The 19,731-nt window shown below is 56.4% G+C and overlaps 1 protein-coding gene across 1 annotated transcript; it reads left to right on the top strand.

The window, feature by feature from the left end:
• The first annotated feature begins 1,521 nt into the window (after nt 1–1,521).
• Nucleotides 1,522–19,132, top strand: NGFR (nerve growth factor receptor). The gene is made up of 6 exons (XM_052658767.1): nt 1,522–1,587; nt 9,073–9,214; nt 12,487–12,846; nt 16,445–16,697; nt 17,969–18,129; nt 18,831–19,132. Exons 1-6 carry the CDS (start codon nt 1,522–1,524, stop codon nt 19,130–19,132), a joined length of 1,284 nt encoding a protein of 427 aa, XP_052514727.1.
• Nucleotides 19,133–19,731: the final 599 nt, after the last annotated feature.

Below are 19,731 nucleotides of genomic sequence, written 5' to 3'. Positions count from 1 at the left end.
CACAGGGCAGAATTTTTACTCCCACAAATGAATGATTTCACTGGGAAATCACCTACCAGTAGTAAGCTTGCCCTAAGCACAAGTGTCTGAATCTCTCCCTTCTTCCTGTAAGGCTATTTTTTCAAAGTTGAAACTGAGGTCCACACCTGGCCAAGTTCAGGGTGAGGGGATGAGCTTTATAGACTTGCCCCCTACAACTCTATGCTCCAGGGCTGTCTGGGAACCGGGAAAGGGTGGGGACAGGCAAGGTGGGGTTGAGCATCAAGGTGGAGGTGGGAGTGCTTCCTGCCAAAAGACTGGTGGCAAACTCCTGGGGTTGCCAGGGCCTATAATTTGAAACTTCCAAGTTTTCTAGAGCATGATGAGTGTGGTCCTGGAGATGTACATGGATGTGAGTCCATTCAACTTTTATTCTTTCTGCAGACCTTCATTGAACACCTACTGTGTACTAGGCATTCAGATAAGAAACCATAGTCCCTGCCTCCAGGGAGCTCATCAGCTTATGGAAACATAGTCTAATGAAGGCAAATGGTTGAGGATACATCTATGTGTTCATATCTGTGTGTGTGTGTGTGCACTGTGTGAGAGATTATACATATGAGGGGTTTCATGGAGATGACTGCACACGAACACACGTATGTGTGAGTGTGTATGTGTGGACGTGTGTTTGAATGTTATGAGCACACGGGCGATGAGTGTGCATGTGTGGAGGTGCACAGGCATGGGCAGAAGGCACAGGTCCACAGGACTGCGTGAGGATGGCGGGGGCATAGGAGACTGCATAAGCACATATGTATGTAACCTTGGGAGTGTGTGTATTCCTTTTTGTGTGTGTGCACACCTGCTATCGCTTCAGACCCGTCTTTTGAGAATTCAAATGATGTCGGGATGGTCTCCTCCTTGAACGTCCCAGCTCTCTGTGGTCCGTGTCAGACCACTTGCCACCTCTCTCCCTCCTTCCCGTAGGCCTTTGCAGAGGGAACCCCGCACTGGGAAGGGGCAGAGGAGGACTTGGGTATAGACCGGGAAATGAAAGGAGAGGCGGGCAGTGAGCATTACTGCTAACGGCTGGGTAGGGAGCAGGGCACCGGGGAAGAAGCTGAAGCCAGAGGCAGGGAAAGATGCGCAAGAGAGGGAATCCGAGCCCACAGCATCCGGGAGGGACGCGTAGCAGCGCGGGTCAGGCGCCGGGTACCAGGTCAGGGATAAGCTTTGAGGGCGGTGTGCGGAGAAGCTGCAGCGGGGCTCACGGGCGCGGCTCCCTGCACGGTCCCTTTCCGCCTCTCCCCTCCGGGAGACCGCGGGGAGGGCGGGCGGGCGCGGTTCCAGGGGTGGACGGGCTGGGCGGGGCGAGGGCGGGGCCGCCGCACTGGCTTCTCCTAGCCCCTCCCGCCGGCAGCCAGAGGGAGCCGAGCCTCCGCCAGCTCTGAGGGGCTGGCGCTGGAGCGCTGCGCAGCGCAGCCCTATCGGTCCGCGGAGCGGCCTGAACTGAAAGCCGAGCGCTGCCGCGGGAGGCGGGCGATGGGGTCAGGTGCCGCCGGCCGCGCCATGGACGGGCCGCGCCTGCTGCTGCTGCTGCTCCTGGGGGTGAGTGCTAACTGAAGGGGAGCTCGCTCTTTCCCGGGACCGAAACCTCGATGAGTCCAAGTTTCCCTGAGGAAAAACAGAAAAGAGCGTTGGGGTCCCAGATGCTGGCGCCGGGGGGCGGGGGGGGCGGGGGGGCGGTGGATGAAGAGAGAGGAGCTCCGATGATGCCAGTATCCACGGAGGAGCGTCTCAGGTTCTCAGAGCGAAGAGGCGACTCTGAGATTTAAGGTAAAGATGCGGAGAAGAGGGGCGCACGGAAGCAGGTCCTCGTGTGCCATAGGAGGTGTGTGTGGAGGAGCTGGGAGGGGTCTCTCAGGACAGAGTCGTGGGGCTCTCGGATGCCTGGGTTCTTCGGAAGAGGGCGCTTGAATGCGGGATCTCGAGGCGACTTTCCCTCTGAGCATCTTGATCTCTGGAGAGTCGTGGGACGGAACCCAGGCTAGAGAAGAACGAGGAATGGGACGGGAACTAGAAAAGTGAGGGGCGAGCGTGGTTGGGGTGGGGAACCAGAGACGAGGAGATAAGAATGGTGTGGGAGGAGGACGGAGGGACTGGAGGCAAGGGGACCGGGCATCGGACAATGAAGACCAGCCAGACAATGGGGTGGGGGGAGGGGCGTGGGAGGGAGAGGTTCGGGGAGCCTCTGTTGAAGGGAGAGAAGTGGGTTAGGCAGGGCAGAAAAGGGACGCTGGTGAGGCAGGTGGAGAGAGGGAAGCAAAAGGAAAGAGGACGGAGTAGGGAGAGCAGAGCTGAGTGGTGTGGGCCCCGCCTGTCCGTCGAGAGACAGTGGGACGAGAAGAGAGAGCAGAGACAGACTCTCCCCGCAAGTGTCGCGCGCGCTCTCTCCCGCGGTCGGGGAACTGTGGTTTGGGGTCCGAGGCCGGGAAAGGAGTGCCCACCTCGCCAGGGCGAACCCGCCTCCCCGGTTCCCCAGCGACCGGCGGGCTCCCGCTACACACTTATTGTCGCGGTTAGAAGCAGAGCTGCGGACTGGATGGGACGAAGCAGGCGTCGTCTGACGGGTTCTGGCCGCTGCCAGTTCTCGGGGTGCAGAGAGGCGGGACTCGCAGAGCCGGGAAGGTCCAGGCAGTGCGCCGCCGAGGGGGCGCTCCGGCGAGGGCGGCCGGCAGGGGGCGCTGCGGCGCGAAGGCTGCGCGATCGCCGCTACTGGCGCGCCCCGGACTGCGCGCTTCACCCGCCACCCGGACCCGTGTGAAGTCAACCTGCCGCAGCGCCGCCGCGACCGCTCGCTACGTTTCCGCTAACCGGGGGGGAGGGGTCGGGGTTCTGCCCGCGCCCCGCCCAGCTTTCGGTGAAAGACTCCGGCTCGGGACAAGAGAGAGGCTCTCAGACATCTCGGCAAAGGACTGCGGGTCTTAGAGAGCGTCGAGGTCCGCCCGGTAGATCTGACAGGACATTCAGGACCCGATGTGTGGCCGTGAAGGGAGTGCCCTGGAAGGTTCTGCAATGGAGATGTCCTCACTCTCCCTGCCGTCTTCATCTCCTCTGAGCACTGAGCCCCCAACCCCCCATTTTATAGACAGGCGACTGAGGCTCTGAGAGTTTTAACCAGTTGGTCAAGGAAGGTCCCACAAGCGAGTTGAGCCAGAATCCTAGGGAGACTGCCCCTCACCTGACTGCCAGCTCGGTACCTCCCGTACGTCTTACGGGGCAGCCCGGCGTCCCAGCTCCAGAGAAGAGCTGCGCGCCTCGGCGGCGAGCGGGCGGGAATAGGGGGGCTGGGATGGGCAGAGACCCATCCCCGAAGCTCAGCACAGCCCCCCGGGGCGGTCAGTACCTGTGGCTGCGTCCGGGGATTTGGGAGTGACCGCGGGCACGTCTGCGCACTAACACCGCGGGTTAGAGAAGCTTCTCAGGGGCCGGGGCCGGGGCCGGGGCCGGGGCCGGGGCGGAGGGCGGGGTCGGGGGTAGGGGTGGCCGGGAGCGGGGACTGGGGATTGGGGCAGCCAGTAGTGCGGATTCCGGAGGGGCGAGGGCGTAGGCTCGGGATTTGGGCTGGAGAGTGTCCCCCGAATAGAGAGAAGGCGAGGAAGGAAGGGAGCAGGGGTTGGAGGGCCCGGGAGCTCGGGAAGGTGGACCCGCATAGAATCTGCCGCCCGCACCCCTGCGGCTCTCGCGCCTGCCTCGCCGCGGGGCTGCTGTCTACGAGCTGGCCCTGCGCACCGCAGCGGTCCGAGTTTCTTCCTGGGCCGCGGCGAGAGAGTGCTGAAACCGGAGCGCATCCCGGCGGGTCGACTGACGGGCCGCGCCGGTAATGGAGGCACTTTGTCATTCAGACGTCTGTAACCGGAGCCGCCGGCTGGCTAATGCGCCTAATAGGGATGCAACTAGGACAGCAAATGCGAGGACAGGAGCGGGTGGGGGAGGAGACCCCGGGAGGGAAGGGGTCCCCGCCCCGCTGTACCAGCCGGGTCTCGTTCACGCGCCTAGATTCTTCCCTGGGGTGGGAGGCGCAGAGGTGGGAATAATAAAATTGGTTGAGTGCCTACCGTGTGCCACGCACTGCCCTGGGTAATTTCTCTTGTCCCAGCAGAACAAATCTAGTTATTCCCATTTTACAGTTGAGAAAGCTGAACCTCTCAGGCCTTCAGAGAGGAAACCAAGTTCCCCCAGTTAGTATGTGGTGGCGCCCTTGTTGGAACCCAGGATTCCTGGCTTGGAGTTTACTCTTTCCTCCTTATGCCAGGCACACTCCCCTGCCCAGCCTTCGAAATCACGGACGGACACGTGGTCTTGAACCACCACTAGACCTGGAGATTAGACTCTGTCTTATGCCCTTGGCACCGCAGATTTGTAACTGAGCCCATTCACTCCCCCCACTCAGAGCCCTGCTCCCTTTCAAAGTCTTCCTGCAGTAATTAGATCTTGTTTTCCCCTCAAACTCCACCCCTGTTTCAAGGGATGGGAGGGGGGCATGTACCAGTGCCTCCTCAGGGTTTGCATTGGTCTTAAAAGACTCTTCCCATATTTGAAAACTCTCCAACCTCTTTACCCAGCCAATGGCTCCATTCACCTAAGGAACCCTTTGCTGAAGCTATTGTGAATAGTTAGGACTCATCACCCTGAAGCCTTCCTATAGTTTCAAATTCTTTCAGCTATTTTGGTGTGTTTTCTGTTTTGTCCAGTTTTTTAAAATTAATTATTAAAAGTCAGTTCACCTTAGCGTATTTCCACCTTAGTTTCTTGAAAGCCTTGACGTGGGAAAAAAAGATTTGCAAACATTCTTGAAAATGGAATAAGTATAATAAATGTAAATTTCAAGCAAATGTGTCTATCATTTTGGTAAATTGCTCATTTTGGAACAATTAGCCTGAGTCCTAATGACCTCCCACCCCACTTCCCAGGATTGCCGGGCTTTGGACCAATAGATGGTGTAGTCGGGTTAGTGCTACTTGGCCACTTAGCAGCATGACCTCTGAGGGCCTCAGTTTCCACGTCTGTCCCTCAAGCCTTCCTCCTCAGCTTCTGGAACAGCTGTTTGAGGTGATATTTCCTCTTCCTCATGGCACTGTGACTCCTGCCAGGAATCAGGGACCCTGTCTCATTGGAAACTCTTAGTTTGGACTTCCCTGGTGGCTCAGACGGTAAAGCATCTGTCTCCAATGCGGGAAACCTGGGTTCGATCCCTGGGTTGGGAAGATCCCTTGGTTAGTTAACTTTAAGCAGAGCCGTTCTCCAGCCTCCTTTGGCCTGCATACCCTCTTCAGACTCCTCTTGGTGGGTAAATCTCTCTCCATTTCTGTCCTGCCTCCTACTCTGAGATGGTTTCCCCTGTTTGGGGATGGCTCAATTCTCCTCTCCCACTACCTACCCTTCAGGCTCAGCAGCCCACTCTCTGTAAAACAAAACACTTCTTTGGTAACCAACATTTATTGAACTCCTATTATGCACCAGGCAGAGTTAACATACCTTATTTCATTTAATCTTCAAAGCAAGCTTAGACAGTAGATATCACCAATCCAGCGTTTTAGGGGGGAAAATTGAGGCTTAGAGAAATTGAGAATTGAGCCAAAGTAGGCAATGGCACCCCACTCGAGTACTCTTGCCTGGAAAATCCCATGGACGGCAGAGCCTAGAAGGCTGCAGTCCATGGGGTCGCTGAGGGGTCAGACACGACTGAGCGACTTCACTTTCACTTTTCACTTGCATGCATTGGGGAAGGAAATGGCAACCCACTCCAGTGTTCTTGCCTGGAGAATCCCAGGGACGGGGGGAGCCTGGTGGGCTGCCGTCTATGGGGTCGCACAGAGTCGGACAGGACTGAAGCGACTTAGCAGCAGCAGCAGCATACTAGTAAGTAGCAGATATGGAATGTTTTCAAATAGAAAACAAAACAAGCTTAGGAAACACATGGTTACTAATTATGTGGCCTGGATTCCAAACAGAAGACTTTGGAGAAGGGAGGGGACCACAGGCTGCTGCAGGGAGAGGAGGCTTCCAGAAGAGGGGCTTGCATGAGGCTGCCCTTCTGCTCACGACTGCTACGGACAGACCCCCTCAGCTATCTGGAGCCCAGGTCTCTCTACCAGCCTCAACTAACTGGAACACAGCCAAAAGCCACAAAAGACCTTGGAAAAGAGAAAAGAGAGGTCCCAAAGTGAATAAACACCATACTCATTTATTTACTGCCTCCAGCAACCCTGAGAGGCAGAAACTGTCATGGTTACCTAGTGACAAAGAAACTAAGGCACAGAGAAATTCAAAACCTGTCCCAGGTCACCCAGCTTGTAAGCCATGAGCCAGTAATCAGAGCAGTGAAGGCACCAGAGGAGGAAGGTAGACTTTTTACTCTATTGCCCTCTTCTAGTTCAGATCCTGCTTACACTCGATTTATATACCTTCTTCCCAGGGCTAGTTACATATTTTCTAAAGATTCAGTTTGTTGTTGTTTAGTCACTGAGTTGTGTCCAGCTCTTTTGCTATCCCATGGACTGTAGCCGTCTTCCCTGAAGCCGGCCAGGCTCCTCTGTCCATAGGATTTCCCAGGCAAGAATACTGGAGTGGGTTAACATTTCCTTCTCCAAGAGATCTTCCTGACCCAAGAATCGAACCCACGTCTCCTGCACTACTGGCAGGGGGATTCTTTACCACTGAGCCACCAGAAATTAGAATGGGGGAGGGGCTGCTCAGGTCCCACTAGTAGCGGCGAGGTTTGACAACTGATATCCTGACAGGAAGGGAGTAGGCAGAACTGTAAGAAACGCTGACGGGGGAACTCAAAGAGACAAAAGTGTGTTACTTTGGGATAAAGAGCACAGGGCTTCACTGCATTGCATCCTGGAATACTTGTTGATGTAAACATTGAGTCCCTGAGTCATGGGGAAACCGTGAAGGCATGTTCCAGAGAAGGAGGAAGGTGCAGCCTCCATGGTTAAAGTGAGAAATGTTAGGTGAGAATAGCAAAGCCATGACTTTCCGGAAACTCAGCTATCCAGAAAGTCAGTCCCTGGAGTGCTAGTTAATTGAGGCCGTATAATATGTTGAAGGCAATGGCACCCCACTCCAGTACTCTTGCCTTGAAAATCCCATGGACGGAGGAGCCTGGTGGGCTGCAGTCCAGGGGATCGTGAAGGGTCGGACACCACTGAGCGACTTCACTTTCAATTTTCACTTTCTTGCCTTGGAGAAGGAAATGGCAACCCACTCCAGTGTTCTTGCCTGGAGAATCCCAGGGACGGGGGAGCCTGGTGGGCTGCAGTCTATGGGGTCGCACAGAGTCAGACATGACTGAAGCGACTTAGCAGCAGCAGCAGCAAATATTCCCTAAGTATACATGTTGGGTCCCTAATATGTGCCAGGTACCATCACAGACACTGAGGCAACCAGAGTCCCTGGCCTCAGGGATCTGACAGTCCACTGGGGGACTCTGTAGAATATCAGAGCAGACAGGAGTGAACAGGGAGGACACGTGACAGGGCAGCTCTGCCTGATGAAGCAGAGCCTGGGGCCACAGGACCAGTTCCCCGATGAAGTGCCATTTAAGCAGACCACTGAAGGATGAAAAGAAATCCAGACAGACCCTTCTGGAATCTTGCTCACCTCCTGGGGGAAAGCCTGCATCTGGGACTACCCTCTCCCCGGGCCAAGGCTTCTGGTCTGCAGATGGTCCCAGCACTGTGTTCCTGCCACCTGGGAATGGACGGTGGCAACACCCAAGGTTCCCCTCCTGTGCTGCCTGTACCCTCCCCACCAGTCTCTTGAGGACTGCAGGCTGCCTCCTAGACTGATCCAACCCGTCTATCCCCCTGCCTCCCCTGAACCCTAGTGAGACCTCAGGACAGTTGAAAGGACTGAAGGGAAAGGAGTATTGGGAGCCATTCTGGCCAATGTGGAAGCAAGGAATGCCCAAATGATCCTTACGGCTCCTCTCTAGTCCCATGACCCAAGAGCCCATACTTCCTCTGAGTATCAAATGGGAACTGCGTGGTCTGGAGCCAGGGAAACAGGCTGTGGAGTTTTATTAGACGTTAAGATTTTTTTCAAGGAACAGAAATATAAAGCAATCTGCCAGCAGCCCCTCCCTCTAGGGAATCTGGTGCTAAATCATTCCATCCATGAGCAAAGATGCCTCGGCAGCAAGAATCTGACTCCCTTTTCCGCTGTTTGCAGTGTTGTTTCCACTGACTGTATGGGGGCAGGGAGGAAAGGGCTGGTGGCTGGAAATCAAACCCTGGGGGAGCAGGGCTGCTGGGTGGTGAGAGCAGCCACTTTCTCATTGGTAACAGGCGCCCTCCCCCCCCACCCCACCCCGTCTTGGCACCAGAGTCCTGATGATTGGCTGTTCATTTGCTTTGGCCCTGAGCTGTCTCCGTCTCTTATCTGTCCAGAGAGATGAAAACTCAGAGGGAAATGAGCAGGTCAGAATTCCGAGAGTGGAGTCAGGATTTGAACCCAAGGTCCCATCCCTCTGCCTTTTGTTCTTGGGTACAGACACCTCCCATTTGATACTTAATATATGGAATGGTAGGATTAAGGACTGAGAGTAGAGCTCTGCTAGGCTTTCTTAGAAAAAGATTCCCCTCAGGGTAGACGCAGGTGTGCAGCTTAGCAAGTGGCATTTGGGCTAGATTTCAGCTTCAAGTTGCCCCCTTGGCTGGGAGCCCTGAGCAAGCTGCAACTTGGCTGCTGGTTCCTGACCGCCGCCCAAAGGCCCTCTGCTGGTCCTCAGGTTACCTTCCCCACATGGTGTATCCTTGGGATTCCAGGAGTTACTGTAACCCCAAGGTGAACTTTGCAGAAGGTCAGCATCCGAGGCTCTGATCTCACAACCCAGCAGCTTGCAGGGGTGTGCTGTCCCCCTGCCCTTCTTCCCTGTCAGCTTTCAAATGCCAAAGCCTCCCTGGTGAGCTCATCCCAGGCCAGGTGGTTCCAATAGAAGGCTTTAGGAAGGGGTGTTTGCTCCCTCGGAATACATCCTGTCCCCTTTCTCTTGCCAGTCTGACCTTCTGATCTTCCCCCATCCAGGTGTCCCTTGGAGGTGCCAAGGAGGTGTGCCCCACGGGCCTGTACACCCACAGCGGAGAGTGCTGCAAAGCCTGCAACCTGGGTGAGGGTGTGGCCCAGCCTTGTGGAGCCAACCAGACTGTGTGTGAACCCTGCCTGGACAGTAAGTAGAAAGTGTCCGGTGGGGGAAGGAGAGCAGAATGGAAGGGAGGGCAAGGGGACTGGCGGGCATGCCCAGTATAAGCCTTACAGGCGCTCTGGGTCCTGGCAGGAACTCCTGCCCACCGCCGCATGGGTGCCACAAGTGAGACTATGGATGAGGGAAGTATGCAGAGGGAGAAGGGGGTCATGATGGGGGATGCCCAGGGGGTGCCCGTTCCCAGCCCCCAAGTAGAGAGGCCTAGTAGAAGAGTGTGGCTAGGTGGGAGGAGTAGCTGATGCTAAGATCAGCTAAAAATATCATCTGCTGTGCAAAATCAATGGCTGCCACTTACCCTCGGTGCATTGGGGAGGGGGAGGGGAAGAGGATCAAATCCTAGCTACCCTGGAGACTGACCTTGGGGGATCCTGGGAGGGTGTGGCTACCAACACCCATCAGCCCCCAGCACCTCCCACTACCCAAACACCACCACCCCGCCCGCCACTGCTCCCCAGGGCAACTGTACTCCAGTTCTGACAGAGGAAACAGAGTTTTCCCCCAGGCTACAGGGATGGGGGTTGGAGCATTACAAGGATGTCCTTACTGGGGAGTGATGCTAGGTGCATCAGTGGGGAGGGGCGCTGTGGCCATTCCTACCTGGGATTTCCTTGAGGAGGGGAGAGAACCCCATCTTCCAGAGGTGCTGGATGAGGTGGTGGGTCTGTGATCTGAAATTCTGTGCCCTTGTCTCATCTCTGATGGATGCCCCCCCCACCAGTTGCTTTCAGGCCATGAACCTTTTTCCTGACTCTGTCTGCAAACCTTTCCTGTTGACAGTTAGGTCCTGCCTTCTACCTGACACTCAGTGCCCACCCGGGGGCCAGTGGGAACTCTACTCAGATTGTTCTTTAATCATGTTGTGAACCAGGGTATAGGAACTGGGAACTCTGAATCCGCCTGTCTTACCTTGAATGTCTTGCCGCCGCCACCACCACCACCACCTCCAGGCACCACACTGCACACAGCATCTCTCCTTCAGGCAACCCCAACTCCTTGGTGTCCCAAACACAGCTTTCCTATTTCTGTGCTTGTGGATCCTGTAACTCCATCCCCCAGCAGAGGGGTGCCAGGTAGGGAAGGCTAGATATTCTTTTGCTACCTTGCCATCTGGGTACCTCCCCTGGCCCCGGCCTAACAGAGTTTCTATCTCAGGGCAGGAGTAGCCAATCACACTTGCCCTGGAATCTCCCATGTTTTCCTCTCATTTCCTAGACTCTTACCCAGGACCTCTTCTCTTTGGACCATAAGTCTCCCAGGATGGGACCCTAATCCTTCTGTCAAAGCAAGGGCTGGGATACAGGAGGCTGAGAGAGGGCATCTCCAGGGAAGGGGAGGGGAGACAGGAGCAGAGAGGGAGCTCAGAAATCCCACTTGCTCCCTCCACTCCCCTCCCTTCCTCTTCTTCTCTCATATTTCCCACCCTCCCCCAGCTGTGTTAACAGGCTGCCTTTAAAAGTCTACTTTATGGGATGGAGACCCCAGCGGACTTTCCCTCTATCCTCAAAACGTTTCCACAAGGAAACCCATTAAGCCCCTGCCTTCATTCTCTGCCAAAAAAGACCACATTTTTCCCACCCCCTAAAACTCTCTCCTAGGAGTTCGCTGCTAATTTTCTATATTTTCCCATAAGCAGGGCCCTCTCCTTCCCTTCCCATGTGGCTAGACCCACCCCACTGCCACATGCCAACGAGATAGGAGCTTCTTGTATAAATTGGACATCTTGCCTTTGCTGTTTATGTTTGGAAGTCCTTTCTGTTTGACTGTGCCTGCTACTGAATTTGTCATTGCCCACCCCAGGGGCCCAACTGTTACAGGATCCCTGCTGTGTGTCAAGTGCTTTATGGTGGAATTTCACTTATTCCTCACCACAACCCTGTGAACGGAGACAGTATTCCCAGTTTTACAGAGAAAGAAAAAAGCTCAGAGAGGTTAAGTAAGATACCCAGAGTCACACAGCTAATAAAGTGATGGAAGCAGGTTTTGAATCCAGATCTGCTTGATGCCTAGGAAGAGAAACACAGGAGTTGCTCTGCCAGAAGTGAGTTGAAACTGAAGGCTCCCTCCAGGCCCATCTCTATCTTTTCTTCTCTCCATCCACCCCGCCCCCCTCTCCCAACTGCTGCCCCTTTCACCTCTCTCTGCTTTTTTCCTTCTTTGCTTCTCCAACCCTAATCCCAACCTCTAAGATAATGACCCTGTGCTCCATCTTGTGTCTGGATGCCGTTAGAGAAGGTTAAGATAGGACCCCCACAGCAAGCCCCAGTTTCCCTCCACTGGGATCCTAACCTGCTACCTCTGCTTCCGCATTCTGAGCTACCGTCTTTCCCCAGTTCTCAGATCCTAACTGTGTGCTCTTCCTGCCCTTGGAGCAAGGATACATTCTCTTGGATTCAGTTTGGCATGGAGTTCTCCACCCTGGGCTAGAAGGGGTAAAGAAGATCTGGCTCTGTGCCTACCCACTCTTTGCATGAGGCAGAGGACCCTGGCGTCCGTCCCCTTACTCCAGCGTGTGCGTCAAGAGTGAGCTTAGAAATTTTTCCTTCATGCCCTTTGACTCATGGTCCATAAGGGGAGGGATGCCAGGGTCCTCTCTGCCTCGTGCAAAGAGGGACCACACACACAAGTCCTTTTTCCCTTCTAGCTTCAACCCCTCCTGCTGTGCCTTTCTTACTAGGAGTCCCATCCCTGCCCTCTAGAGCCAAGCCCTTCAGCAGCGTGGGGTAGCGCCATGGGTGGGAGATTTTGTCATCTAACCCTAGTCACTCCCATTCAGGCCACACCTGAGCCTCTGCCTGTGCGGATAGAAATGGAAGGGCAGCTGAGGCTCTCTGGGAAGGCTGGCCATGTCTGGGCTGGGTTCACAGCTCAGCTCTGGCCTGGGGGAAGGGCTGGGTGGGAACCACGCTCAGATTATTCCTTAATCATGCTGGGAACTCTCCGAGAGAATCTGCCAAGAAATTTACCGGCACCAGCTGTGTTACCCCCTGAGACTTCAGGGCCAGAGTTTCCGGGGCCGGAGTATGGGGCTCCTGGCTCCCTTTCTCCTTCCCAGCTTTCCCACACCCGGAATCAGAGACGGGCGGGAGAAGCGGGTATCAATGAAGGGGGGCGAGGTGGGCCGAGGGGCTCCGGGGATGGGGCGGGAGGGCCTCCAGCGTCCCAAGTGCCCCAAGGACCGCGACTAAATTCGGGGTGCGGCTCCCCCACCCCCATCCTGCACACCCCTCTGTCCTCAGGCGTGACCTTCTCAGACGTGGTGAGCGCCACGGAGCCGTGTAAGCCGTGCACGGAGTGCGTGGGACTGCAGAGCATGTCGGCGCCCTGCGTGGAGGCCGACGACGCCGTGTGCCGCTGCGCCTACGGCTACTACCAGGACGAGATGACCGGCCGCTGCGAGGCGTGCCGCGTGTGTGAGGCGGGCTCGGGGCTCGTGTTCTCCTGCCAGGACAAGCAGAACACCGTGTGTGAGGAGTGCCCCGACGGCACGTACTCTGACGAGGCCAACCACGTGGACCCCTGCCTGCCCTGCACGGTGTGCGAGGACACGGAGCGCCAGCTGCGCGCGTGCACGCGCTGGGCTGACGCCGAGTGCGAGGGTGAGAGCTGGGGCTGCGCGGTGCAGAGGGCGCCCACCCTGGCGGGCAGGGTCTGCAAGGGTCCGGCCACGGCCTGCAGGGGCAGCCCCCATGGCCTCGAACCAGCAGACGCCCTCCTGATCTTTCCCACCAAAGGACCCCATCCACTGTTAGCCCCTCTGGGCCAAGTGTTTGGAAAGCCATCCTTATCCTCCCAGGCCGCACTGGGTTCCACGCTTTGGTAATCGGTGGCTGCGGGCTCGGGCCTGGGTGGGTGGCAGATGAGTGGCAGAGAGGTGGCCTCCGTGGCCAGGGCACAGACAGTGCATGTTTGAGCCTGGGGTAGACTCTCTGAACTGGAGAAGGGGTCTGAGGAGCCTTTGGCTCTGAGCCCCATTGTGGCTCTGGGACTTCGGATGGAGTCCACCACCCTGTCACTTACTGAGTGACATCAAGAAGGTCACTTTGGTTTCTGGACCTAGGGTTCCTGCTGGTCACAGGGTTTCCGGGTTAGGGAAGGGGGCTGGTTCACTTCAGCTTGTTGGGGAGGGGTCAGAAGTCACTGTTACAGTTTAGCCAAGGATGAAGTGAGACCCAGGGAACACTAAGGAGATGGTAGGAACAGGGGCTTTGGGACAGAGAAGGAAAGGGAAGCAGCAGGCCTGGAGTTTGGGAGCCTGAGGATGAGGCAGGTGCGTGTGGAGGGCCTTCGGCTCCCCAGGGGGATGGGAGCTGGGTGTGCCCACCTTAGTCGGATGGGCAGTTCCTGGCATGGAAGTTCCTGGAGGAAGCGCTGTGGTAGTCAGGGCAGAACTGTTTTGGTCCTCTGGTTGGTGACATCCATCTTGGGGGAGAGGTTGACTGCCTTTTCTTTCTGTCGCTCTATGACTGGGCACCCGTTTAGCTATTTCCCTTTGGGACCTAACCCTCAGGGTGCTGTCTCACTTTGAGCAGGCAACAAGTGCCTCCTTCTGGGAGCCCTGAGTTGGACAGGAGAGAGCTGGCCTTTGCCCCAGTCTGCTGAGGGAGACGTGGTCCCAGCACTTGGTTCCCAGGAGATCCCCCTTTGTGGTGGGGGCAGCATAGCCTCTGCCTTCAGTCTGCCCGCAGTCGGATGGGGGAGGCAGATCCCCTGCTGTGGAGAGCCTCTGCTCTGACACACCCGTACCAGCCTTCCAAATCCTGTGATCCTCTGGTGCCAGGACCTCAGGGTGGAGAGGGCTGTTAAGCTGGGCTGAGGCCAAGCATGTGTGTGAAGCTTCCTGCACTGGGATGCGGGGTTGGGGTGGAGGAGTGGGATGTGGTAGTTCCGGTGGCAGTTGCCCTGGGCCAGGAGACAGGCAAGTAACATCAGGCGCAGGGCAGAGGAGGGGGAGTTTCAGCAGCCTGCAGCGGGCAGCGGGTGGCACGCTTCTGTGGGCAAGTTGGGACCAGCTGGTGGAGGGTGGGAGTTAGGGGTGCGGTTAGAGCAAAGAAAGGTGCCAGCTGGGAGAGGGGTGGACTCTGCCTTTACGGGCATTCACAGATTCCTTTCAGGTACTGCTCTGCTTTTCCAGCCACCCTGAAGGGGTGTGTTTGTCCCTGCCCCTCTTCTCCTTCTCCCTCCGAAGGGTTACATGTCAGCTCCGGGGCAGGGGGGAGCATTTCAGGAAGTGGAATTTGATTTGTGGTAGTTTGGCTCTCCCCCTCCCCTCCAGTGCAGGGTATATTCCTTGCATATACATTTCAGGGGTCCACATGGTGACTCACCCACCTTGGGGGCAGAACCTGACCCCCTAGCCCTCAACTAAAGAAATTTGGGTTTAGGAGGAGTAACCCTGTCCTTCTTTCCACCTACCCCCACCAAGTCTGAGAGCTCCCATGCCGGAAACGGCTGTCAGGACCTGCCAGGGGCTTAGTGGATTGGAATGCCAGAGGACGTGGTCACATCTGGATCTCATCCTCGCCCTCTGTTAGGGGGGCATTCGGGAGACTAGGGGGAAGCGCCCTGGAAGCGCTGTCTTCAGCCTTTCTGGCTACCACCCTCCCTCAGCTCTTCCCCTCTGCTCCTAAATCTCTGTGATGCCTGATTCATTGACCTTCCACCTAACCGTGCCTTCAGCCTCTGGGTTCGGGTCACTTGAGCAGAGCTGTACCCTCAGCCTCAGGGCTCAGGTTGCCCCTCCAGCTGGCCCTAGCCAGGCAAGAGAAGACCCTCCCCAAACCAGTGCCTTGTCAGAAGGTAGGGCTGTGTCTCCTCCACTCCCTGCCCCACCTCTTCCACCCTGTCCTCCCCAGGACTGAGATGAGGGAGGGGAGGGATAGGGCAGCAGATGGCAGCCGCTCGCCAGTGCCAGCCAGATGGATTCCAGAGTCACATCTGGGGACCGTATTCCTTAGAAGGTGCTGAAAATGGGGGCCTTTAAAGCATCTTTGCCTTGAGCCAAGAAGGTCTAGGAAACCAGTGGGCAGCTTCAACTCCAATTTGGGTGGGCAAACTTGAGGGCTGAGTGGGGCAGATCTGGGGAGCATAGTGCCCGCCCTTCACCCTGGTGGCATGTCCTGTCTGCGTTCCCTCCCTGCTTCAGGCGTGGGAAGCGAGGATAGATGGAGTAGGCAACTTTGCCCAGACAGGTACCCCCAGGTCATCCAGAGCCCACAACCCCGGGTACTGCCTTCAGCTGGGTGATAGAATGGAAAATACCACCCACTGCTGCCAGGGAGTGCTCAGTCCCCTACTAGGGGGGCTGGCAACGCCCAGCTGGTATGAAAGAACCTAAATAGGTGGCAGAGCAGTCTCCTTCCTCTGAGACAGGGCAGTGCCTGGTCTGTGGGCTTGCTCTCCGCCAGCAGTCCTCATTCTTTCCCACTTGGGTTTGGGCTGTCAGACATGTCTTCTCTGGATGGCAAGATCAGATGGTGTGGGGGCTACACAAGGCAGGAAATAGAGGCTAGCCACTACCCATGGACCGGCTGGAGGGAAGCGAGCCAGCTGTGTACCTCCACACCCTGCCTGAGCTTAGAGCCAGGACACGAGAGACTGGAAAGAAGGCTGGATGCCAGCTCTCAGAGGGTGGTGCATTGGACAGTACCTCTCTGCCACCCCCGATTACTCTTATCCTTCTTTAGGACAGGGGTGACTGGGCCCACTAGGACAACCTGGGGCCAGAGAAATTACATTCCGCTAGCCTGATTTCAGCTGGAGGCGTCCCAGTGCTTATTTTCTTCTTTGTGTGTTTATCTCCAGGCGAGGCTTCTGGGTACCCAGAGTAGGCAGAGTTGAATTCTAGGGTCACAGCTTTCCCTGAGATGGAAAGGAGCTTGAAGACTATCTCTTTTAATATCCCCATTCTATAGATATGGAAATTGAGGTCCTGAGAGCTGAAGGAACTGGTCCAGAGTCACACAGGAAGTCAGTAACAGAGCTGAAGGGGGCCGAGGGCTGTTAATTCTTAGATCCTTGGTTTTCTCCTCCATCATGATGTCATATATCCAATCCAAGCCCACCCCTGTATGTGTAGCCGCTGGGCATACAAGCATCTGGGGCCGGGCCGGGGCTGGGGTAAAGCTCTGGGGGTCAGAACCTAGTGGGGGGACTCGAGGGAAAGTGGGTCCTCACTCCTGTGGCCTTTTCTTCTAGAGATCCCTGGACGTTGGATTACACGGGCCACGCCCCCAGAGGGCTCTGACAGCACAGACCCCAGCACCCAGGAGCCCGAGGTACCTCCAGAGCAAGATCTGGTGACCAGCACTGTGTCCGATGCGGTGACCACGGTGATGGGCAGCTCCCAGCCTGTGGTGACCCGAGGCACCGCCGACAACCTCATCCCTGTCTACTGCTCCATCCTGGCTGCGGTGGTTGTGGGCCTCGTGGCCTACATCGCCTTCAAGAGGTGAGAGGGGGAACCTGAAACAGGGAGCCAGACCTTTGGCCTCAGGGAGAGCTTCGCTGTGACCATGACCTGAAAATGCACACACTCTTTTAACTCAACCCCAAACCAAGCTCATCCACACTTGCCATCAACCTCACGCAGAAGTTTTTACTTCAAGGTGTGGCAGGTCAGCAGGAGGCAAGGAAGGGGATCGTTCCTGTCCCGCCCTGGTGCCAGCACCTCCCCACTGTGCTCCCCTACCTGACTCCTCAGCCTCCAGCTGCACACAGAGCTGCTTTTACCAGCTGCTTGCATCCTCATTCCCTGGACCCCATTTATTCACACAGTTACCTGTGTGTGGGTGCATGTGTGTGTGTGTGTATCTTTCTTTCCCATGTCACACATGGATGTTATGGCACTCATGTCCAGAAATCCAGGATGTGGAGAAGACCTCGAAAGCATTCTAGATGTTTAAATGCATTTTCCATTCTTTAGAAAAAAATCATCAAAGAAATAACATGGTTTTTGGGATAATGCAGAGAAGACCAATGTCTTGTAAAGCAAAAAGTAGTAAAACCTCCTTTTATCTCCCCAAATCCTACCTACCCCTCTCGTCTTTGGAATCTGTTTGGAATGGATCCCTTCCAGCCATTTTTTATGCATTTATAAACACATGTGTATAAAACCTTTTATAGTTATATGTACACACAGGTTGGCTTTTTTTTTTTTAACATCAATGTGATCACACTGTACATATTCTACAACTTACTTTTTCACTAATCTCCCTTGGGAGAGCTTTCCTCAGAACATATAGAATTATCTGATTATTTATAACTGCTCATTCAATAATATGGGTGGAGTATAATTTATTTAACCAATCTCCTATCGATGGACATTTGGTGTGCTTCTAGTTTTTCCTTATTGCTTATAATAGCAGGGGAAATCCTTACATGTACGCCAGCACACACGTGGGAGTACTTTAGAAGGAAAGATTGGGAAAAGTGAAATCCTGGGAAGTCATTTATTTGTGCACCATTCGTCCCATGGACATTTACTGAACACTGGCCACATACACCAAGCCCTGGGCGCCGCTGTGCCCTCACGGTGCTTCCGGTGTGGGCCGGGGAAAGGTAGGTAGAGGACAGGTATGTAGAGAGCCTCCCGTGCTGGGCAGGGGTTAGGGACCAGCCCCCACCAGGCCTCTGGTGCCCACGCGCCAGAGCACAGACACTTTAGCCACGTGGCCGTGTGGCTCCTCAGGCTCTGAGACTGGGCCTATGCTCTGGCTCCAGGTGGAACAGCTGCAAGCAGAACAAGCAAGGAGCCAACAGCCGACCCGTGAACCAGACGCCCCCACCAGAGGGAGAGAAGCTGCACAGTGACAGCGGCATCTCTGTGGACAGCCAGAGCCTGCATGACCAGCAGCCCCACACGCAGACTGCTGCAGGCCAGGGTGAGAAGCAGGGCTGGCCGGGGGCGGGGGGGGGGGGGGGTGGTGCGGTGCGGGGTACTGAGGCAGGGAGAACAGGAGTAATTAAGGTTAGACTGTAGGAGGGACTGCAGAGGGGCTGCCTGCAGGCCTCTGGGTGGAAGGATGGAAGAGGTGGGGTGAGAGAGTGGGTAGGAGAGGCCCTTGCCAGTAGAATGACTTGGGAAACAGAAGCTTTGACAAACTGGAGCATCTAGACTCATCAAGCTAATTGTCCCCCAGAGCTAATTACTCCTCAAAGTGGCTGCAATTAGCCTCCTGCCCAGGACTTCTGGGGAACGAGTAGTTAATAATGTCCCCTAATTGGTAGCCCATAGCCCAGTTCCAGACACTTGGCTGCAGTTGAGTCTAGGACCAGAAGTCCTGTCTCCTCTGCCTTGATTAATTGCTGGGGGGCGGGGGCAGGCAAGTTAGGGGCTGGGGATGGCTCTGGAGCTAAGGATGAGGAGGAGACATGAGTCAGCAACCCCCAGGTGCCTCCGCTGCCCTGCCCACATCCAGGACTGCATCTTGGGCATCCCTCTGCTTCTAGGCTCTTGGGTCCTCCCCAGACTGAGAGGAGAAATGCCTCAGCCCCTCTTGGGTCTTATTCCAGGCCCCCACACCCACTGTGGGAGAAAGGGGGTCTAGTGGGTAGTGTCTGACTCCCCCTGGGTTCTTGGCAGCCCTCAAGGGTGATGGAGGCCTCTACAGCAGCCTGCCGCTGGCCAAGCGGGAGGAGGTGGAGAAGCTGCTCAACGGCTCTGCGGGGGACACCTGGCGGCATCTGGCAGGCGAGTTGGGTTACCAGCCTGAGCACATAGACTCCTTCACCCACGAGGCCTGCCCAGCCCGTGCCCTGCTGGCCAGCTGGGCCGCCCAGGACAGTGCCACGCTCGACACCCTCCTGGCAGCCCTGCGGCGCATCCAGCGGGCCGACATCGTGGAGAGCCTGTGCAGCGAGTCCACGGCCACGTCCCCCGTGTGAGCCGGCCGGGAGCCCCTGCCCTGCCCCCGCATTCCGACGACCGATGCTCCAGCCAACCCCGCGGGCCAGAGCTGCCTGCCTCCGGGCAGGGCCTCAGCCCCGTCGCTGCCCCCGTGCGGCCCCACCGCCTCCAATCATTGCCCCTCCCTCCCGTGCTGCGGGTGCCCCTGCACCCTCTCCCACCCTCTCTGCCCCGTCGCCATCTCAGGCCTTCTGCTCGCTTCTCGCCCTGCCTCTCGGGGTGTCAGCCCCTCCCGCCTGAGCAGGTTGTCATGTCTGGGGGGCTGACACCAGGGATGGTGCTGGGGGCATGACCAGGCTCCAGGGACTCAGACGGAGAGACTGAGGAAGCAGAGCCATGGACACTACACTGTGAACGTGGGGCACGAGGGAGCACCTTTGTGGCCTAAACTTCCCTCAGCCCCTCCCCTCCTCCCCTGTGGCCTAAGATGAAGAGCCTCAGAGGTTTATCAGAGCTGGTAGCGGGGTTGAAATCTAGTCTATCCCCCTCGTCGTACAGGACCATGAGGCCCAGAGAGAGGTCATTTGCCCAAAGCATCCAGCAATGGAGAAGCCAAAGATGAGCTGCCTGACCCCTC

The sequence above is a fragment of the Budorcas taxicolor genome, chromosome 19 (assembly GCF_023091745.1).
Source record: "Budorcas taxicolor isolate Tak-1 chromosome 19, Takin1.1, whole genome shotgun sequence".
Classification (NCBI taxonomy): Eukaryota; Metazoa; Chordata; class Mammalia; order Artiodactyla; family Bovidae; genus Budorcas; species Budorcas taxicolor.
The sequence above is the reverse complement of the archived record's forward strand: the minus strand, read 5'-3'. Positions and strand labels throughout refer to the sequence as shown.